Consider the following 23,682-nt stretch of genomic DNA (forward strand, 5'->3'; position numbering starts at 1 on the left):
AACACGTGTTTGATACCATTCCTCACTCCGCTCCATACATTGCATTGAGCCCATCCTCCGATTTCTACCTCCACCAGCCTCCCCTGATAAAAAAAATAAAATAGAATTAGGCTACTGTGGGCCTAATCTCCTTTGATACTCATTAGCACAATTAGTATCATGTGCCCTGCAGAGAGAGTCCTCTGTGCTGTAGAAGAAGAACCACTGACTTCACCTCCCAGAGAGAGTCCTCTGTGCTGTAGAAGAAGAACCACTGACTTCACCTCCCAGAGTCACTGCAGGGTTCAAGTACCCCTACGTTGGTACTGAACTACATTGGGCCCCCCCCAAGAGTAGGGGTACTTATGGGTAAATTGAACCCTGCAGTACCTCCGGGAAATGAAGGAACTGTGTGGTAGTCTGCTGGGCTTTCTTCCAAACCCTGATGAAGGCCATGGAAGGTCAAATCTTCTTGTTTTTTACTCAGGAATAATACAATTGTATTTTTCTTGTTGCAAGAGTCACGTCTCTTCCTCATCTCAACGTTGGTGAATGGGCTGCCTCTCTCTCCCCTTTCATCCAAGCCAGGGGAGGCTGTCGGAGGTAGAAATCAGAGGACGGGCTCATTGTAATGCATGGAACGGAATGAGAAATGGTATCAAACAGGCGCCCCATGCATTACAATGAGCCTGTCCTCCGAAGTCTACCTCCACCAGCCTCCCCTGATCCAAACTAACCAGAGTGAAGGAAGGAAATCAGATCAGGGAGAATAACCACTCTCGCTGTAACCTTACTGAAGCAGTCAGACTAGCAACACCTTCTCAGCATTGTCACGGTAGACAGGGTGCAGCTCAGCCAGAGGGCACGTCATCAGGCTGACATAAAGATGGCCATGTACTGTGAGACACAAGGTGTTTACAACATTTCTATCTCTGTTATTGGTGTTTGTTTTATCACCATTTCTTTCCCTCCTGTTGGTTTTAAGATCCATAGGTTCCATTCCCCCTCTTTAAGCTCAGTCAGTGAGTATTCATGGTGTGATCTTGGTGTGAATATCACCAGCCTCCATTTTGGTCTGGATGAAAGGGGAGAGAGGCATGGCATCAGCCAAGGTTGAGATGACAGGGACACGGAAGGATGGGGAGGTGGGACTCACGCTCAAACTCTTAAAAAAACTCTTAAACTCTTAAAAAGAGTAAAAAAAAGAAAAAAGAAACGTGGCGTTTTACCTGTCTACCTGTCCACCTGTCCACATGTTTGTCAGTCTAGCTTAAGCAGTGACTTCCTCTTCCTCTTCCTCTTCCATACATACCCTCAACATATCACTGTCATCTCTCCTGATGTTCCTTCATTATCTAGTGACTCACTGATGAACGGAGCCGCTCCCTAACAGCCACATGTATCTGCTCACCCGTCCAAATCATCCTTGGCCTTATCAGTGGTTGCTTTGTCTGATATGGTGAAGGTGATGAATTTATCAAATTCGATGGAATATCTCAATCTAGATCCATTTTAGTCTTTCCCCGTTGCTGTGAACAGTGTGGCTCTTTGTTGCTCTGCTCACTGAATAAGACTAGTAATAAATCATCTCCATATCTTCCTCAGATTATCAGGCCCCCCTACCTCCATGTCTCGCGTCCTCTCCTTAGGCTGGTGATGTCACTGGTGAATGACTTTCATTCACAACAGCATTAATGGGGGCAGTGTTCACATGTTCAATGTCACACAGTATTTCTATTTACTAAATGTGGCCATGTGAGATTGAGTATACACTTACCAGTTGTCGCCACTAGATGGTGTAGTTTACGCTGTTGTTTACGACAGTGCGTCGAAAAAGAGCAGTTTGTCAGTGCAGCAGAGAGAGACAGGCCTGTCTGCACTTTGCCACCAAGCTAAAAAAACCTAAATACTTCTAGAATCTTTGACCATGCACTAAAACATACTTAGAAATAAATCAACTCATTATTTCAGGGAGAAATATATTTGAACACACTGTTTTCCTCCCTTCAAATCAAAGTGGAGGAATCCATGGAATGAATGCATTTGACCCCTTTAGTTGATGGATACACGTATCTCCATTAGAGAAGAAACATGATTCAAGAGTTCTCCCAGCCTGTACCTGGATGACAACAGGGATGTTCTAACATGAGAATGGATGACAACAGGGATGTTCTAACATGAGAATGGATGACAACAGGGATGTTCTAACATGAGAATGGATGACAACAGGGATGTTCTAACATGAGAATGGATGACAACAGGGATGTTCTAACATGAGAATGGATGACAACAGGGATGTTCTAACATGAGAATGGATGACAACAGGGATGTTCTAACATGAGAATGGATGACAACAGGGATGTTCTATTAATAGCACTAGACAGGCTCTAGAGATTTTGTGGTGACAGAGAAGCAGCCCTGTCTCACTGCTCAGCATTCCTGTCTCACTGTTCAGTAGTCCTGTCTCACTGCTCAGCATTCCTGTCTCACTGTTCAGTAGTCCTGTCTCACTGCTCAGCATTCCTGTCTCACTGTTCAGTAGTCCTGTCTCACTGCTCAGCATTCCTGTCTCACTGCTCAGCATTCCTGTCTCACTGTTCAGTAGTCCTGTCTCACTGCTCAGCATTCCTGTCTCACTGTTCAGTAGTCCTGTCTCACTGTTCAGCATTCCTGTTTCACTGTTCAGCAGTCCTGTCTCACTGTTCAGCATTCCTGTCTCACTGTTCAGCAGTCCTGTCTCACTGTTCAGTAGCCCTGTCTGTCTGCTGCCTGTCTCACTGCTCAGCATTCCTGTCTCACTGCTCAGCATTCCTGTCTCACTGTTCAGCATTCCTGTCTCACTGTTCAGTAGTCCTGTCTCACTGTTCAGCATTCCTGTCTCACTGCTCAGCATTCCTGTCTCACTGTTCAGTAGTCCTGTCTCACTGTTGTGTCTCAATGCTAGAAGAAGGAATATTTTTATTTATTTACAGTTAAGAAACTTGTACATGGGGATAGTGGGGATGAAGAGGTCTTTCGGAGGGACAGTAAAAAGCCTGAAGAGATGGGTCTTCAACATGGTCTTGTCTTTTTCTTTGGCAATCTTGAACCGTGTGTATTAAATGTTGCTGAAAATGTGACGAGCTCAGGCGTATCTCTTGGTTAAAGTCGTTTAATGCGGCAGGTTGTGGTCCTCTGTGGTCCTCTGTGGTCCTCTGTGGCTCAGTGTGGTCCTCTGTGGTCCTCTGTGGTCCTCTGTGGCTCAGTGTGGTCCTCTGTGGTCCTCTGTGGTCCTCTGTGGCTCAGTTGGTAAAGCATGGCGCTAACAACACTTAGGTTTGATTCCTGCTGGGACCATATATACTAAAACGTATGCACTCACTGCAATGTAAGTCGCTTTAGATAAAATCGTCATATACACTCACCGGCCACTTTATTAGGTACATCTTGCTAGTACCGGGTTGGACCCCCTTTTGCCTTCAGAACTGCCTTAATTCTTTGTGGCATAGATTCAACAAGGTGCTGGAAACATTCCTCAGAGATTTTGGTTCATATTGACATGATAGCATCATTACTGCAGATTTGTCGGCTGCACAACCATGATACAAATGATGTGAGCTTTGTGACATGGCATGTTATCCTGCTGGAAGTAGCCATCAGAAGATGGGTACACTGTGGTCATAAAGGGATGGACATGGTCAGCAACAATACTCAGGGAGGCTGAGGCGTTTAAACGATGCTCAATTGGTACTAAGGGGCCCAAAGTGTGCCAAGAAAATATCCCCCACACCATTAGATATTTGCGTTAATGTTGAACAGCTGTACCTAATAAAGTGGCCTGTGTGTGTGTGTGTGTGTGTGTGTGTGTGTGTGTGTGTGTGTGTGTGTGTGTGTGTGTGTGTATGTATATATATATATCTTCTTGATTAAAGTAGTTTAATCCGGCAGGAACCAGTAGAATGTATGAACGTCGTGGTTCATTCTGAGAGAGCCAACCTCTGCACGTCACGTGGTCTAGTACGTCACGTCGGACCAATCATCTTCAAACAGTTTCCGCGGATAGAATGAACTAGAACGTGACTTTCTACATTCTACTAGTCCTGCAGGATTACACTACTTTCATCAAGAACATACATTCTACTAGTCCTGCAGGATTACACTACTTTCATCAAGAACATACATTCTACTAGTCCTGCAGGATTAAACTACTTTCATCAAGAACATACATTTTCAGCAACATTTAATGCACACGAGTCAAACTTTATCTTGTAGTTTGCTGAACTTAATGGCTTGTTACGGATCATGACGATTGGTGCCATTTGCTTTAGTTCTGATTGTTTTGTCGGTGTTTTGTTTTTTAAACCGGGGAGCTAAAGGGAAAAGGGAGCTAGCGAGCTAACTTTGACCAAATTCCGAGTTGGAGCTAAAGTGTCGAGCTAACTTCGTCGAAGTGTTTTATTAGCAGGAGAGCACCTGGGGTAGCGGGGTTAGGGTTAGGTCTACTGTAACGTTATGGCTGCATGGGACCCAAAACAACATGACCTTTCCAGGTTTAGGAGAACGGTGAGGTATGTTTGCTGGGTGTCAATGGCACGACCCTGTACTACAAAATTCCGTTTGGTTCGAAGATTGTCTGGTTTGTTGTGTGGGTTGTCACATTTTAATTCAATACTATCTATGTCTGCAGGATGCTGTTTCTTCTCGCCTTGGGTCGTGCCATATCAATAAACACAGAATCCCGTACATTGGAGACAGAGGTTGGTGGGAATATTACCGGCATCGGCTTCAACCGGTCTTTCGCTTCCTGCCAGCAGTCCGTCATAGTGTGTAAACACCAGTACAGTGGTTCCCTCTTCGAATTTCATCATGGGCTCTTCATCCGTGGTCCATCCTGGGGAGAACGAATCCAACCAGCAGCTGGATCCTACTGTACAACGACCCTCACACATGTTACTAAAGAGGATACTGAACCGATCCATTGTCAGATCTATCCCGATGAACAATATGTTGTTTACCAGCTTAAAATCCTACCTAAAGGTAATTGCCATTATATTATTATGTATCTGCTACCATTATAAGACTCACTTTTGTTCAACAACTCGGCAAATCTATCTATCTATTGAAACATCTTTAAACCTTTTCCACTGTAGTGTATTTTGCTCTGACCAGAAGAAGGCCTGATGGGTCAGGCCCTTGGAATGTTGCAGCATGCAGTTGACCTCTGTAGGTTGGGGGGATGGTAAAGGAGGGATAGTGGTGGGAGTAGTCTTAATTAGTTAAGGCTGTGAACAGCACCATAAGGTATAGCCTTATTTGGTGAAGACCGTAAACATCACCATCGTATAGGTTGAAAATGTTTAGAGTAACGTGGACCTGGGAATTCCATGCCCAAATCTGGAAGACAAAGCAGGCTGTCATCCACTATCATTCCACTATTGAGTTGATATCTACACTTAGGGTAGTGTAGGGCCTAAGCGGGTATCGAACTCAAAATCTTCCGCTTACAAACCGGCCGCGCTAGCTAGTTAACTAGCTGTAAGGCCGTTAGCAGCTCTGCCAAGGGAGTTAACCCTCTTAGTGTTGTAGCTAGCGTGGCCGGTTTGTAAGGGAAAGATTGTGAGTTTGATACCCGCTTAGGGTAAGCTGCTCTGCCCTGCCAGGGGTGGGATGGCGCCCGGGAGGCCATCGGAGAGACGTGTCCACGTGAGGGACCCGGTGTTGTGAGGGGTCACACTCTCCCGAGCGAGGGGATGGTGTAACGACCCCGTGTACCCGCCATCCCACTCCTGACACCAGTGTAGGACCGGCGGGGCAGAGCGGCGGGTATCAAACTCACAAGCTTTCTCCCTTGGCTTTAACAACACTGAACAAACATGCATAACACTTGCATTGGACATTTAAAACTTAATAACATAACTCTCAAAGTCTGAACACAATGCATGCTGGGAAACAGGAAGGCACAATGCTAAATGTGTATTCATATCACTTGTCTGAATGTTGTTCTCTGCATGATTGGCAGGTCCTACAACCACCACCACCACTGCTACCACCAGTGGGAATGATCCCACTGCTACCACCCCTCCAAGCATTACTGCTACCCGCTCTGAAGGTGATGCCCTAAACGTCTCCGGCACAAGTCACAATTTATCTCACTTAAAGCCAGAGATGGATATCCCATAGATGGGTTTTTGTTGTGAGACACACTTTTTTATTTATTTATTTATTTTTTAACAAGAATTATTTAGTAACACGCCCATTACCAGCCCTCAGAGGACATATAGTCGCTACGTAAGTAGCTTTTGAATTTCTGAAAGGATGTTTTGCTCAGGCAGTAGGTACAAAGACAAGCAATAGAAACAATGAAATCTGAACTACAAGTATTGTAGTTGAAATAATAGTTGCTTTTACATGAACTTTCCTTTGAACTGTTGTACAACCAATCAATCACATTTATTTGTATAGCACTTTTTACATAGACAAGTGTTGCAAAGTAGCTGGTTATGAGCAGCAATGCCTTGGGAGGTGCCAGTACGAGCATCCAGATGTCTACTAAACCTTGTCATGTTGCATTTAGGGCAGTTGGAATGTAATTACATGAAGAAAAAAATGTCTTAGAAGCTGTGAAACTATTGTCAGATATCAGATTGTGCAAGGTTTAAGATGTCATGTTATATGACTGTTCTCTTACTGTTCTTTTCCTACAGAGCCCATGGCTTCCCGACATTGGTGGACTGGTTTAGCGGTGGTTTTTATGTTTCTGATTGTGTGTATTGTGTGTAGTGTGGACAGTTTCTTCCCCATGGCAAAGGTGTTAGATTAGATTAGATTAGATTAGATTCAACTTTATTGTCATTGTGCAGAGTACAAGTACAGAGACAACGAAATGCAGTATTTGCAATATTTGCAATGAACAGTATTTACAGGTAGTGCAATATATGATCAGTAGTAGTGCAGTATAATATAGCAGTGCAGTATAGCAGTATATGAGTAACAGTAGCATTATAGCAGAATAAATAGTTACAGTATGAACAGTGTAGCAGCATATGAGCTGTATGGGTAATGCAGTCTAGCAGTATATATGTATTAACAGTAGCATGAGGTAGATAGCAGAATAAATATAAATATGGATATGGAATGCCGTATAAACAGGTATGTACAGTATGTGCAGTAGTATTAAGAAAATATAAGGATATGTGCATTATGTGCCTTATGAACAGTATGGACAGGTATGTACAGAAGAGCAGTGGTATTGAGTAAGAGCAGGGGAGGGGAGTAATAGTGCAATAGTGCAATTGTCCGGGTGGGGGGGGGTTGCAGGGGTAGTAGGTTGTCAGGTCGGTGCAGTGTTCAAGTTCAGTAGGGTGACAGCCGCAGGGAAGAAGCTGCCTCTGAACCTACTGGTTCGGGTGCGGAGAGACCTGTAGCGCCTCCCGGAGGGGAGTGGGGTGAAAAGTCTATGGTTGGGTTACACACACACACACACACACACAATGCACTGACAGTGTAATTTATAGAGCCTCATGAAGTGCTTCGAGAGGCTGGTCTTAGCTCAACTCAAGACCTGTTTACCACCCACACTGGACCCCTTCCAATTCGCCTACCGGCAGAACAGGAGTACAGAGGATGCCATCTCAACGGCACTTCACTCCGCCCTGTCCCACCTCGACAATAGCAACACCTATGTGAGAATGCTGTTCATTGACTTCAGTTCAGCTTTCAACACCATCATCCCCCTCCAAACTGATCACCAAACTCAGTGAACTGGGCATCAACTCCTCCCTCTGCAACTGGATTCTGGACTTCCTAACCAACAGGCCGCAGTCTGTTAGGCTACACAACCACACCTCCTCAACCCTCACTCTGAACACCGGCGTTCCACAAGGCTGTGTGCTGAGCCCCCTCCTTTACTCCCTCTTCACCTACGACTGCACACCTGTACATGGCTCAAACACCATTGTTAAGTTCGCAGACGACACAACGGTGATTGGTCTCATCAGCAACAACGATGAGTCGGCCTACAGGGAGGAGATCCAGCACCTGACATACTTATACTATACTGCACGACTAGGAAGGAAGGAAGGGGGGAGGAAGGAAGTTACTCCACAGTGACATACAGACTCTACCTCAACCACATCTTAGTGGCGTCCGCTGGTCGCATCAACCCAACATGGCAACGGTGAATACTACCTTAACCATTCTCTGCTGTAAGTCGAATTGTTATTTTTTGTCACTTTGAATCGTGTGTGTGACAGTTAGGTGGTCTCATTAACATAGTTAATGACCTGTTTTAAAACCTGTTTGCCAGGTGTTCTGTTCTGTGAGGGAGAAGCAGGTGCATCGGAGACCCACGTCATTGATGGGGACACCGTTACCCTGCAGTGTGATATCAATCTAGATCATGAGATAATGTGGTTCCTGCAGCGGCCCGACGGATCGCTGTCTCTGGCTTTGTTGACCACCATAATGTGGGATAAATCTCTGACTCCGACCAAGAGGTTTGGTGCTCAATTGGTGCCGTTCTATAACAAGACCGTGGACCGGACCTCTCTGACCATTCTGAATGTCACCGACAGGGACCTGGGTCTGTACTACTGTGCTGAACGGGTTGGGCCCGAGTTCAGAATTGGTAGTGGAATGAAACTAGCCTTCTGTGGTGAGTGACTGACAAGGCTAGTTTGTATTTGTAATGTGTGTTTTTTTGTGTATGTGTTATTGTTTGACTTCATTTCACCCAGTAAGCACAACATTAGGGGGGGCTGGGCTTGTGGTTTCCTGTAGGACTTTAACTTACTTTTTCTGTCAAGCAGAAGCTTAGCCACGATGTTTGATTCTTTTACTCCTTCGTTGATAAATCAGACAATTAAACAGGTTAGATATCAGGTTGGCTGTAGTTGTGAACTATTCTGTGTTCTCATTTTTGACAACATTTTTGGAAATCCTGACATGTGATATGTGTGTGCAACTCATTACCATTGCCTCAAAATGGCTTTTAACCTCTGTTTGTTGGGTGTTTTTACACCCCTACATAATATCCAAATCACAAAGAAGCCCCTGGTGTCAAACCTAGTTGTTTATGTGTGTCTGTCCTGTCATTTCAGACGAGCAGTCTATGGTGATTAGTATTGGCCTGCCATGGTTCATCACCCTGGTCCTTGCCCCTGTGTTCTCTATGTTGGTGGCTGCCCTCTGCACCTTCTGGGCTCTCGCAAGACCTGGTGAGAGACGACACTCTGTCTGCCTGCCTGTCTGCCTGTCTGTCTGTCTGTCTGTCTGCTGAGAACTCATATAGCCTACACTCTGCCTGTCTGTCTGTCTGTCTGTCTGCTGAGAACTCACATAGCCTACACTCTGCCTGTCTGTCTGTCTGTCTGCTGAGAACTCATATAGCCTACACTCTGCCTGTCTGTCTGTCTGTCTGTCTGCTGAGAACTCACATAGCCTACACTCTGCCTGTCTGTCTGTCTGTATCTTCGTCCGTATGCATGTCTGTGTACATCAATACACCTTCCTCTTAAGCATCATGCTGCCTTTCAGTGGAATACCAGTGTGGTTTAGTTGGTGGCCCCATCTGACACATCATAGGTAACCTGTGACTTTCACAGCCCTCGCATCCTGTGGCGCTTTCAAAGAGTGGAAGGGTACAGAGAGGAAGGTGGTTGAATCTGCAACAACCCCCCCCCCTGCCCCCTACTGCAAATTATCAAAAATCCACCATTTTCTTTCCTGCCAGTTCATTGTGCAGTTTGTGTCTCTCAACAAAAGTTTTGTTCTTCTTGTAGAGAAGGTGAGGAGGCATGGGAGGGTGGAGGAGGAAATGAGGGGTAAGAGGAATCAAAGACGTTCTTTTTGCCCTGTTGTGTGGATTTGAGTCTGATTCAAGGTGTGTTTCAGGTGCGGAACCAGAGATTAGGAGACCGAGACGACGGATGTGATCTGGAGGAAAAGATTTGTGCTTGGAGAAGGGATACGCAAGTGGTGCTGTCTCACCTGTCTCACCTGTCCCTGCTGTCACCGCTGTTCTATTTGTCATTGCTTTATGCTGATACATGCCTGCCATCTAGTGGACATTTAAGGGTAGGACCAGGTAGGGAGATATTGCTTGTAACACAATCCTCATTTCCTCTCTCTCTAGCCTAAACCCAAACAAATGGTCAGTGATGATGGTAACCTTCATAATTCACTTTTAGGTATGTCTTTGAAAGTATTTGTTTTATGTGGCTGACACAACTCCAATTAAACTGCTTCATAAAGTTATAGTAATTACTTTGTTGTTTAGTATGAGGGAGTACAACTTTGTTGTACGTAGATTGAAAACCCATCTCTTCAGGCTACATCTTAACAGTCCTTCCTAAGACCTCTTCACCCCCACTTCCCCCCTGTACAAGTTCTCTCCTGTTAATAAATAATTAAAAAAAAAAAAGAAATATGCCTTCTGGCCCCTGGTGTGAGCATTGATTACTTTGTCTTATGATGACTGATGGATAGATGATTCACTTACTTAAACAAATGTACTTGTTGTAAGTTGCTTTGGATAAAGGCGTCTGCTAAATGTACATGTAAATAGGAGGGAAGGAGGGAGAATGTTTGTATTCAGAAGTATATCTTGTGTGCATTGTAAAAGACCTATCATGCTGTGGGGTGTCACATTTCAGGATATCTCTTCTATTTTCAGATGCTAGAACATGTTTTTCACTTTACTGTTTGTCTCTCTGTGTCAGATAGATCGCCTATAGGGACCGAATGGATCATTTTCAGATCGAGTGTTGCCAAATGTTTCTTCTTCACTACCAGACCAGTACAGAATAGCGATCGTATATCCATCCATAACAATGACAATAGCTGATGCTATTTATGGGTGACTGTGAATTACTCAGCAATCATTCCCCAACTCATCGAATTAAATAAATCATCATCATCATAATTAAAAGTGAGGTGGTCATCGTCCCCAGTGCGTCACGGGAGGAGGTGCCGCTGGCGCAGTCAGGTTGTAAACACACGGCGGCGGAGCAGCGTCCATCTTTCTCAGCACAGAAGTCGCTTTTTTTTGTAAAACAACATGGGGGCCGTCCTCGGATTGTGTTCCATGGCGAGTTGGGTAAGCTTTATGTTGTATTATTGGTGAAATTGAAGGTCGGATCAACATAAAGAATGTAATTAAAAGAATAGGTCGTTTTAAAAACAGACCGACCGAAGCCACTCAACTGCGGCCTCACTGCGCAACAACAAAGCAGGGTGGTTCCCTGCGCTCCGCCGCACCGCTGAAACAACACCTAACCCTAACCCTAACCCTGGCCTTGGTTAGGAAACCAACTAATGACCAAGACAGTAACACCTCTCAGCTAATTCAAACGGGGGTGGTTATCAGCGGGCAAACATTCAGTGGATAAACGTTTGCGAGTCTTTTTTTGTTTTGTTTTTTTGACAGCGTTACAGGCCGATCTTGTCATCCCTAGTTTTCGCTAGCTAAGCCAACCTACGCGATGACAAGTCATCAGAAAGCTATTGTAGGGAAATAGCAGCAACTCAGCTTGGTTATTTAGCTGTTTAGCTGGCTAATTGCTCTGCCATTGATAGCGAGGTGATTGCAACATTGTCGCTTTCGAAACGGAATCAAATGTCAGACACAAACATCTGACGCAGTTGCCAGTTCGGCTGGCGGTGCGGATTGCGAAATGTGGGTCATGAAAAATACAGATAACGTCACATCGCCCGGACGGAGAGAACACATCTACATACAGATATACAGCTCTGGCGTTTTTACCGCCATAGTTTCACCCTATTCTATTCTATTTCTGAGAGTTGGATTGAAAGCCGAGCTAGCCAGGCCCAGTTGTTTTCCACAAGTACAACATTGGTTACGTATTACATGACAAGGTACCGCGACCATGGCTCCAGGTACAGTCAGCCCTAATCTCAGCAGGGATTTGGTTTCCAATATGAACGACCGGTAATTACTGTACACGTCAATAACGATGCTGTTGTTAGCTAGGTGAAAACTCCGGTGCAGCGAGGTAACCGTGAGCAGGATGGATCCTCTGCCTCGTCTCTGACTGGCTTGTTATGATAACGTTATAACTACACATTCAGATTGTTTCAACTGTATACTGCCACACCGTTCAGTGCTAGCCAGATACATCATTTTATCTTGACATGACAATTTCTATGTTAAGTTTTTCTGTGTTTTGGGGTCAATAACTTCTCTCCTCCCCTGTCCAGATCCCCTGCCTGTGTGGTAGCGCCCCCTGTCTGCTGTGCAGGTGTTGCCCCAGTGGCAACAACTCCACTGTCACCAGGCTCATCTACGCCTTCTTCCTGCTGATGGGGGTGGGCGTGGCCTGCATCATGCTCATGCCCGGGATGGAGGGTCAGCTCAAGAAGGTACGACTCTCTCCTCTCTTTCTGTCTCCCTCTGTCTGTCTCTCTCTCTGTCTTTCTCTCTCTCCGTCTCTCTCTCTCTCTCAACAACATTACTGTCAACAGCATTGACACTTTTTTCAGTCAGAGAGGTACTGGATGACAACAATCAATACAGTATCACAATGAAGAACACACACACACACACTCTCACACACACACACTCTCGCACGCACACACACACACACACACACACACACACACAAGACAAAAACAAGACCAGAGCCAGAAGTTTTGTCAACAGTAAAGTTTGTAACTGGTTGTGTAAGCTGGAGGTAATGTTCTCCCTGTGTATCTCCACTCCTCTTCCTAGATCCCGGGGTTCTGTGAGGGGGGCACGGGGACCTCTGTCCCGGGGGTCGAGGGTCATGTGAACTGTGACGTCCTGGTGGGCTACAAGGCTGTGTACCGCGTCTGCTTCGGCATGGCCATGTTCTTCCTCCTCTTCTCCCTCCTCATGGTCAAAGTCAAGAGCAGCCAGGATCCGCGAGCCGCAGTCCACAACGGGTACACACACACACACACACACACACACACACTGAAACACACACTAAAACACACCACATTTACATTTTAGTCATTTAGCAGATGCTTTTATCCAAAGCAACATACAATATGTACATTTGTCTTAAGTAAGTCAATCAACTATAGTACACATCACCGTTAGTAAAACCTTGATAAGAACAAGTGCCATGGACAGTCACAGTGCTGGAGAAAAAGGAAGAAAAGGTTTTTTATTTAGTTATATTCTATATTATATTATGCAGTTCTGTTTAGTGCTTGAAACCAGCTTAGCATGGCTTGTAGTGTTACACATTAAACAGCGTGTAGTGTTGAAGTATATCATTTTTAGCTCTTCCTCATCTTGTTGCTGACCTGTCAGCACTATGAACAGTCACACTGTGGTGAGGCCTGACGCTCTGGAATGTTCCTCTAGGTTTTGGTTCTTGAAGTTTGCTGCTGCCACGGCCATCTCTGTCGGTGCTTTCTTCATTCCCGAGGGTCCCTTCACCACCGGTAATGCCACTAAATGATATTATATTTAAAAAATATATTATATATTTATATATTTGTAAAAAAACTAGTTTTTAGGGCATTTCTGCTTTATTGGGATAGAGATAGTAGAGACCGACAGGAAGGATGGGTGAGAGAGAGGAGGGATGACATGCAGGATATGTCGAGGGTTGTAATCGAAGCAGGAACCTTGCGATTACGTGGTATGCGCATTAGTGTGCTACGCCACTGAGCGTCCCGATGATGTTTACTGTTGGCAGTGTGGTTGTATGTGGACTTGACAGATGTGCATATAGACAAACAGCAACATGTACACACACACAATGACGAGATGCCCAGGTTGTAGTAATATTATATATATAATATTAAATGTAAAATATTAATATCCCCCATGCGTTGTTCTGCTTCGTCTACCAGTCCACTGTGCCCCCAGATCAAGTTTCAGAAGTAACACAGATCTATAACCATATATAAAGCCTAACCCTAGCCCTAACCCTAACCCTAACCCTAGCCTAGTGTGGTTCTACTTGACCACATACAGCCTAACCCCCCCCCACCACCACCACCACATACAGCCTAACCCCCCCCCCCCCACCACCACCACCACATACAGCCTAACCCCCCCCCCCCACCACCACCACCACATACAGCCTAACCCCCCCCCCCCCCCCACCACCACCACCACATACAGCCTAACCCCCCCCCCACCACCACCACCACATACAGCCTAACCCCCCCCCCCCACCACCACCACCACATACAGCCTAACCCCCCCCCACCACCACCACCACATACAGCCTAACCCCCCCCCCCACCACCACCACCACATACAGCCTAACCCCCCCCCACCACCACCACCACATACAGCCTAACCCCCCCCCCCACCACCACCACCACATACAGCCTAACCCCCCCCCCCCACCACCACCACATACAGCCTAACCCCCCCCCACCACCACCACCACATACAGCCTAACCCCCCCCCCACCACCACCACCACATACAGCCTAACCCCCCCCCACCACCACCACCACATACAGCCTAACCCCCCCCCACCACCACCACCACATACAGCCTAACCCCCCCCCCACCACCACCACATACAGCCTAACCCCCCCCCCCACCACCACCACCACATACAGCCTAACCCCCCCCCACCACATACAGCCTAACCCCCCCCCCACCACATACAGCCTAACCCCCCCCCCACCACATACAGCTTAACCCCCCCCCCCACCACATACAGCCTAACCCCCCCCCCCCCACCACATCCAGCCTAGCCCCCCCCCCCCCCACCACCACCACATACAGCCTAACCCCCCCCCCACCACATACAGCCTAACCCCCCCCCCCACCACATCCAGCCTAACCCCCCCCCCACCACCACCACCACATACAGCCTAACCCCCCCCCACCACCACCACCACATACAGCCTAACCCCCCCCCACCACCACCACCACATACAGCCTAACCCCCCCCCCACCACCACCACATACAGCCTAACCCCCCCCCCCACCACCACCACCACATACAGCCTAACCCCCCCCCACCACATACAGCCTAACCCCCCCCCCACCACATACAGCCTAACCCCCCCCCCACCACATACAGCTTAACCCCCCCCCCCACCACATACAGCCTAACCCCCCCCCCCCCACCACATCCAGCCTAGCCCCCCCCCCCCCCACCACCACCACATACAGCCTAACCCCCCCCCCCACCACATACAGCCTAACCCCCCCCCCCACCACATCCAGCCTAGCCCCCCCCCCCCCCCCACCACCACATACAGCCTAACCCCCCCCCCACCACATACAGCCTAACCCCCCCCCACCACATCCAGCCAACCCCCCCACCACCACATACAGCCTACCCCCCCCCCCCCCACCACCACCACATCCAGCCTAACCCCCCCGTCCTCTCTCCTCTCCCTGCTCTAGTGTGGTTCTATGTGGGCATGGCCGGAGCCTTCTGCTTCATCCTGATCCAGCTGGTGCTCCTGATCGACTTTGCCCACTCCTGGAACGAGTCCTGGGTGGAGAAGATGGAGGAGGGCAACTCTCGCTGCTGGTACGCAGGTATGGTAACACCTCTCTGCTGGTATGGTAACACCTCTCTGCTGGTATGGTAACACCTCTCTGCTGGGACGCAGGTACAGTAACACCTCTCTGCTGGGACACAGGTACAGTAACACCTCTCTGCTGGTACGCAGGTACAGTAACACCTCTCTGCTGGTACGGTAATACCCCTCTGCTGGTACGCAGGTATGGTAACACCTCTCTGCTGGTATGGTAACACCTCTCTGCTGGTACGCAGGTACAGTAACACCTCTCTGCTGGTACGCAGGTACAGTAACACCTCTCTGCTGGTACGCAGGTACAGTAACACCTCTCTGCTGGTACGGTAATACCCCTCTGCTGGTACGCAGGTACAGTAACACCTCTCTGCTGGTACGCAGGTACAGTAACACCTCTCTGCTGGTACGCAGGTATGGTAACACCTCTCTGCTGGTACGCAGGTATGGTAACACCTCTCTGCTGGTACGGTCACTTCAGTCCTCTTGAAGAAGTGATAGAGCTGTTTTTCTCTTCTCTCTCTTCTTTCTGCAGCTCTGCTCTCTGCTACCGCGATGAACTACATCCTGTCCCTTGTTTCCGTGGTGATGTTCTACGTGTACTACACCCACTCTGAGGGCTGCACCGAGAACAAGGCCTTCATCAGCGTCAACATGCTGCTGTGCATCGGAGCCTCCGTCATATCCATCCTGCCCCAGATACAGGTTCGACACACACACACACATGCACGCACGTGCGCACACACACACACAGACATGCACACACAGATATACACATACAGACATGCACACACAGATATATACACACAGACACACACACACACAGATATATACACACACACACTCTGACAGACAGGGTGCACGCACACACACACATTGGGTACACACTGGCAGAGAAGAATCAGCTTCTATAACATCTCCTCTCCTCTCCTCTCCTCTCCTCCCAGGAGTCCCAGCCCAGGTCTGGTCTTCTGCAGTCCTCCATCGTGACCCTGTACACCATGTACCTCACCTGGTCTTCCATGACCAACGAGCCAGGTACACACCTCCACTCCTCCACCTGTCTGGGCTTCACTCCAACTCTTCTTCTCACAGTTTAGAGCAAAGACTTCAGAATTAACATGTTACCATCCTATCGCTTTTCACTAAGTTTTCACTCACTACAACTGACTGATTTCAGTGGTATGGATCCTTGGACACACACACACACACACACACACACACACACACACACACACGTTACTTATCCTAGGAGTTCACACAAGATAAGACTCGTCATTTTCAGTCTTGGGATGTATTTTGTGCTTCCACGCCCTTGTTCAACCCGCCCGGGCCTTTTCCTCGCTGTTTTCAACGGGAAGGGAACGTTTTGCGCCCTCCTCCGCCAGAGTGGCACGGCTCGCTGTTTTGTAGGCTAAAGCACGTTCGTTGAACACGGCCCCTTAGAAGACAACATGCATGACACAACACACACACGTTTATAATAACACACACACACATCACGTTTATAATAAGTCAATTTCAGCCGCTAGCTCTCTGTCCAAGCTGCCCACACGTGTTTCTATGTGTACTGTTATTGAGTGACTTCCTGTTTCCTCCTCTCTAGATAGGAAGTGTAACCCGAGCCTGCTGGGTATTATTGGTCTGAACAGCACCAGTCCGGCGGGCCAGGACCACCCGGTCCAGTGGTGGGACGCTCAGGGCATCGTGGGCTTGGTCCTGTTCCTGATGTGTGTCCTCTACTCCAGGTGAGGAAACGTCTCACACTCCAACCAACATCAGCATCGTCAATAATCATCAGTAAACCCCTGGGTTTTTTAACAGCGTGGCGCTGGATTGCGTTATCAAAACCCGACTCAAGATTTAAATTAAGCGACACATCCATGTTCATGAGAAATGGTTGTGATGTATTGCTGTACGTTGTCCATTGCTGTGGCTACTGGAATGATTTGTAATAACAATAAACCACTAGCGGGTGGCCTGTTCTCTTCGTACCAACCATCTGTTCAATGAATGATTTCCCTATGGTTGGTCCCTGACTAATAACTGACATTATGGCTGGTCCCTGACTAATAACTGACATTATGCCCCCCCCCCCCCAGCATCCGTAACTCCTCCACCACCCAGGTGAACAAGCTGACCCTGACCAGCGACGAGTCGGCCCTGATCGAGGACGGCCCCCACCCCGAGAGCTTTGAGGAGGGCGACGGGGAGCACCGGGCCCTGGACAACGAGAAGGACGGGGTCACCTACAGCTACGCCTTCTTCCACTTCATGCTGTTCCTGGCCTCTCTGTACATCATGATGACCCTCACCAACTGGTACAGGTGGGTGTCTGACTCTGGGTTACCGTGTCTGCCAGCCATTAGCCAAACCCCCCAGATCTCCACTAGTGTATCGCTGTTCGGGGTCGATTCAGGATTGTCTGGAAGTGTCGGTTAACACACACAACTCAAACTGTGGGTCATAGGGTTCCCTCCCATGAGATGACGTATATGTACAGTACCAGTCAAAGGTTTGGACACACCTTGCCAAGAGTGTGCAAAGCTGCCCTCAAAGCAAAAGGTGGCTACTTTGAAGAATCTAAAATATAAACCATATTCTGGTTTGTTTAACACTTTTTTGTTTACTACATAATTCCATATGTGTTCCTTCATAGTTTTGATGTCTTCAATATTAATCCACAATGTAGAAAATAATTTTAAAAAATAAAGAAAAACCATTGAATGAGAAATGGTGTCCAAACTGTTGACTGGTCCTGTATATTCACTAAATGTGTCATATTTATCTTTACAACAACTAAACGTCTGTCTCCCGTCCCGTGTGTTTCCCCTGCAGTCCTGACTCCACCTACGAGACCATGACCAGTAAGTGGCCAGCCGTGTGGGTGAAGGTGTCCTCCTCCTGGATCTGCATCGCCCTCTACGTGTGGACGCTGGTAGCACCGCTCGTCCTCGTCAACCGGGACTTCGACTGAGCTCCCGGCGCACGGCGGGGGCGTCTCATCTAGTGAATCATTTTCATTGTGAATACTCAACCCCCCCCCCTCCCTCCCGCCCCCCCCCCCACATTTGGTGATTGAACAAAGCATCTGTTGCTTCTGTAAATAGTGTATGTGCATTCTCTACCCCTGTGAGTGATGATGATGATTCTTCATATTACTTTTTTCTTTTTTTAAATTATTATTAACCAACAACTGCATGCTATTGAGTATGATGAGTACATGGCTGTTTAGTTCCGTGTTTGACCCCCTGTTGCAAGGAGGTGGGGGGTTGCTATGGTTGCTATGGCCTCAAGAGTATTATGGGCTGTGGACATGTTAGGTCAGAGTAGGAGGGAGGAGGAGGAGAAGGAGGCTCTGGCCTTCATGTGCTTGAACCTTTACCAACTATTATGACTCGTTGTCATGCCGATGCCATACATGAGTACCATGACAACAGTAGTCATAGGCGTTGGTAAAACTTGACTGAGAAATTCAGGAAGAACCATCGATGTGTTAAAAACCTGAGATTTGTAATTTTCCTCCTAAGATGATAAGCTTTGCATTCATTTCTGTATGCATAAGTAGCTGCGCGTTTAGATAGTTCTGAGTTGATTTATCATCCGAGACCATCAGTGAGCATGAGTTACATGTGACGTAGCGTTTGAATGGTATTATTATATGTACCATCAAGTATCTTATCATTGCTGTGCTTTTCCGTTTTCACAACCTTCTCCTCAACTTACCGTGTAACTGACAACGCTCGTTCCCCTTTTTGCGACTTGCACATCTTGTGTTACGATAGGTCAAAGTCTCGGTTCTGTGTAGGTTACCGTTGTGTTACTATCATTTGCACTGGAGTTTTTATCTTGTTTAATGTAAAAATACTGTCGTGGAAACAGTGGTTAAGTTATTTTGTAGATGCTCTAACATACTAGAAATGTGTATTCAATGTTTCTAGACAACTGACAATGCATCCACCGAGCTATTGAGGTGGCAGAGTCCTGCCACCACCCTGGGGTTGGTTTCACCTTTGGACATGTAAGTGCATTGTATCCCATCTTTAATAAACGTCACTAAAGACAATGTTTCTCTTGTGTTGTGTGTGTCTATTATCAGATAAAGCCATATGGTGATATGCGCTGAACACTGGCGCTGGGCTCAGGGATGTAGTCAAAGTCCAAACAACGCAAATGCTGCACCTAGGGCTTTAATTCGTCTGCATCACACCACAGGGGCCCTTTCGCAATTGTTGCGTCCTCTTCTCTGTCCTCCACTCGATATATATGGAGGAGGAACCTAGATCTTCTCCTCCAATGCTTGTTTTGTAGGAAGCAAGTGGTAGGACGGAGGAAAGGACGCAAGGAATTGAGTTTCTAAAAAACTGAGAAAGGGCCAACGTTTGTGTAGAAAGAAGGCTATCGCCGTTGCCTTACGACAGACAGCGCGACTTCGTCCACGCTGTAGTTCAGGCCGAGCGGCGTTGCGCTAGAATGGCGATATCCTGAACGACGACAACGCGGTGCCGCAGCCGAGACGGATGTCATGCTTTGGGAGGCCAGATTGCAGCCAATGCTTTTCCTCCATTACGTCACTCCCTTCCTACACCACCTTCACTCAAGTCTCGTTCCCAGACACTTCAGCCCGGATAAAGAAAGGTCCGGTGGAGCAACGCGTCAAACTTGGCCTTCGTTATGACCAGTAGAAAAAGCGTTGAGAACGGACGGCGCATAGCCGTTGGACAACACTTCCCTTCCAGTGATGAGCGCCACATGTCTGATTCGGAGCTGCGCCTCGCTGAAACCAAACAGTAACAGATGCTTTACTCAGTAAAAGCCTTAGTGCGAGTGAGTTTACCGAGTAAAGAATCTGTTACTATTTGATTCCACGCTTATATGTGCAATAGCCTTGGGACGATGACACGGATTCAGCTAGACAAGACACTTCTTTGCAATTCCTTTAATGTTATTGCCAAGCTTGTAACAATGACAGAAAGCTCACAGGATAGGCAAAAATCACACGATAGTCTTGTAACATGAGAGAACTTCTGACACACACCAGAGTACAGTGGTTTAAACTCTCAACATACAGTAGTGGTTCTCTACAGAGATAGAGAGAGAGATTTGGTGCAGGCACTTCTATGTTTCAACACATGTAAGGACATCTGATCTGAAGTCCTTGAAACATTTGATCTTCTAATACATAAAAACGATAATCAATTTTTACAAGATCTGCAGTCACATAAAACAATAACATCATTTATGGCAACCTCATCCTTACCAGGTGGGTTAGCGTAACTACCTAGCTCCCAGGTGGGTTAGCATAGCTACCTAGCTCCCAGGTTAGCGTAGCTACCTAGCACAGCTGTGTGTGTGGAAGCAGTGGAGAGGAATAAGGAAGAAGAAACTGCTATTGGATGGAATGTTGTGATTTCTGTGACCTGTGGACAGAAACGTAGCAAAAAGACACGGGCAAATAATAAATAGATGTTGATGCGATGTGTATATACAAAAGTCCAGTCTTTGGCCGCCAAGTCCAATGCCCTGCTGTCGTTGTCGTCGTCGTCTTCTTCTTCTTCTTCTTCTTCCTCTTCTTTCCTGTTCAACAACTCCCCTCAGGGATTTTAAAGCATTTGACTGGTGTAGGAGGAGTCCAGAGGAGGTTCATTCTCCACCATCTTTCTTAGGCCGCTACTACATTCCTTTTCAGTCCACGATGAGGAGTGATCAAGGGTGAACTAAATGAGAGTAGGGTAGGGAATTGGACCCCAGCCCCCCCCCCCCCTCCCTCCTACACCTCCAGGGTAGGGAATTGGACCCTGGACCCCAGCCCTCCATCCCTGCCTCCCTCCCTCCTACACCTCCAGGATAGGGAATTGGACCCTGGACCCCATCCCTCCATCCCTCCCTCCTACACCTCCAGGGTAGGGAATTGGACCTTGGACCCCAGCCCCCAGCCCTCCCTCCCTCCCTCCTACACCTCCAGCTGAATCGGGTCCGTCTCCGTGGCGTCTGGGTTGAGTTCACACATGTAGAAGAGCGTCGCCTCGCTGGCCTCCGCCTCCGTCAGAGGCTCCAGGCGAATCAGAGAGCTGCGGGGGTGGAGGGGCTCGGGCGAGTCCAGGGCGGTCTCTAACAGGTCCTCCGGGTCCTCCTGGGAGGGCTGCAGCAGGCCGGACCCCCCCAGCCCCAGGCCGCTGTCGGACTCGGGGACCAGGGGGCTGCAACCGTCCAGGAACGCCATCAGGGGACACGATGTGTACTGGATCAACTGTTTGTCTAGAGGGGAGAGGGAGGAAAAAAGGAGGAGAGAGAGGGGACATGAGGAAAGGAAAAAGGGAGGAGAGGGTGGGGGAAAAGGGAGGAGAGGGTGGGGGAAAAGAGAGGAGAGGGTAAAGGAAAAGTAGATGAAAAAGGAGGAGAGGGACAAAGAGGAGAAGTCTTTATTGTATGCGAGACAGGATTCAGAAATGGCACTGTATACTCCGGGCATTGTGTCAGTTCCTAAGAGGTCTCCTCCTACCTCCTCTGGCCGGCTGCTCCGTGTTCTCTTTGGAATCGTCACTCGCCTAAAGAACACAAACAACAGCATGGAACCAATGGATCTAATGGAACATCACTGCATGGAACCAATGGATCTAATGGAACATCACTGTTCGTCTTCTCAAACACAGATCCACGCACGCACGCACGCACGCCCGCCCTCTCCTCCCTGCTGACCCGCCCTCTCCTCCCTGCTGACCCGCCCTCTCCTCCCTGCTGACCTACCCTCTCCTCCCTGCTGACCTGCCCTCTCCTCCCTGCTGACCTGCCCTCTCCTCCCTGCTGACCTGCCCTCTCCTCCCTGCTGACCCGCCCTCTCCTCCCTGCTGACCTGGCCGGGCCGTCTCCTCCCTGCTGACCTACCCTCTCCTCCCTGCTGACCTGGCCGGGCCGTCTCCTCCCTGCTGACCTGCCCTCTCCTCCCTGCTGACCTACCCTCTCCTCCCTGCTGACCTGCCCTCTCCTCCCTGCTGACCTGCCCTCTCCTCCCTGCTGACCCGCCCTCTCCTCCCTGCTGACCTGGCCGGGCCGTCTCCTCCCTGCCCTCTCCTCCCTGCTGACCTACCCTCTCCTCCCTGCTGACCTGGCCGGGCCGTCTCCTCCTATCCTTCTCTACTGTCTCTATCCAATAACAACGGAAATACGCGAGTGTCCTACTCCATCCTACTGAGTACCCCTGAGACCCTCTCTATCCTACTGAGTACCCCTGAGACCCTCTCCATCCTACTGAGTACCCCTGAGACCCTCTCCATCCTACTGAGTACCCCTGAGACCCTCTCCATCCTACTGAGTACCCCTGAGACCCTCTCTATCCTACCGAGTACCCCGAGACCCTCTCTATCCTACTGAGTACCCCCTGAGACCCTCTCCATCCTATTGAGTACCCCCTGAGACCCTCTCTATCCTACTGAGTACCCCCTGAGACCCTCTCTATCCTACTGAGTACCCCCTGAGACCCTCTCCATGCTACTGAGTACCCCCTGAGACCCTCTCTATTCTACTGAGTACCCCTGAGACCCTCTCTATCCTACTGAGTACCCCCTGAGACCCTCTCTATCCTACTGAGTACCCCCTGAGACCCTCTCTATCCTACTGAGTACCCCCTGAGACCCTCTCCATGCTACTGAGTACCCCCTGAGACCCTCTCCATCCTACTGAGTACCCCCAGAGACCCTCTCCATCCTACTGAGTACCCCCTGAGACCCTCTCCATGCTACTGAGTACCCCCTGAGACCCTCTCCATCCTACTGAATACCCCCAGAGACCCTCTCCATCCTACTGAGTACCCCTGAGACCCTCTCCATCCTACTGAGTACCCCTGAGACCCTCTCCATCCTACTGAATACCCCCAGAGACCCTCTCCATCCTACTGAGTACCCCTGAGACCCTCTCCATCCTACTGAGTACCCCTGAGACCCTCTCCATCCTACTGAGTACCCCCATGCTGCTCTTTTTTGTAAATTTGTTATTGCTATTTTGTACATTTCTTGTCAATATTTGCTATTTGTTTTTTATGTCCATGCACCAACCTCACCAAGTCAATTTCCTATATGTGCAAATATACTACCAAATAAAAGAATTCTGATTCTGATTCTGGTCTAAATGACCATTCAGATTTGATTTGATTTGATTGGTGTCCAGTGTGAAGAGCATGATGTACCTCTAGGACGTCGGGGTCGATGCTGAAGTGTTTTCCATA

The 23,682-nt window shown here is 48.2% G+C and overlaps 2 protein-coding genes across 2 annotated transcripts; both read left to right on the forward strand.

Moving 5' to 3' along the window:
• The first annotated feature begins 8,077 nt into the window (after positions 1 to 8,077).
• Positions 8,078 to 10,354, forward strand: LOC310818511 (uncharacterized protein). The gene is made up of 4 exons (XM_083689480.1): positions 8,078 to 8,162; positions 8,264 to 8,611; positions 9,057 to 9,173; positions 9,850 to 10,354. The coding sequence occupies exons 1-4, from the start codon at positions 8,126 to 8,128 to the stop codon at positions 9,888 to 9,890; spliced, it is 543 nt and encodes a 180-aa protein (XP_083545606.1). The 5' UTR covers positions 8,078 to 8,125; the 3' UTR covers positions 9,891 to 10,354.
• Positions 10,355 to 10,946: 592 nt separating this feature from the next.
• Positions 10,947 to 18,964, forward strand: serinc1 (serine incorporator 1). Its single transcript, XM_083689179.1, has 10 exons — positions 10,947 to 11,053; positions 12,175 to 12,336; positions 12,686 to 12,879; positions 13,310 to 13,389; positions 15,328 to 15,465; positions 15,997 to 16,166; positions 16,409 to 16,499; positions 17,068 to 17,209; positions 17,564 to 17,788; positions 18,300 to 18,964. The coding sequence occupies exons 1-10, from the start codon at positions 11,015 to 11,017 to the stop codon at positions 18,436 to 18,438; spliced, it is 1,380 nt and encodes a 459-aa protein (XP_083545305.1). The 5' UTR covers positions 10,947 to 11,014; the 3' UTR covers positions 18,439 to 18,964.
• Positions 18,965 to 23,682: the final 4,718 nt, after the last annotated feature.

The sequence above is a fragment of the Argentina silus genome (genome assembly GCF_951799395.1).
Source record: "Argentina silus genome assembly, chromosome: 17".
Classification (NCBI taxonomy): domain Eukaryota; kingdom Metazoa; phylum Chordata; class Actinopteri; order Argentiniformes; family Argentinidae; genus Argentina; species Argentina silus.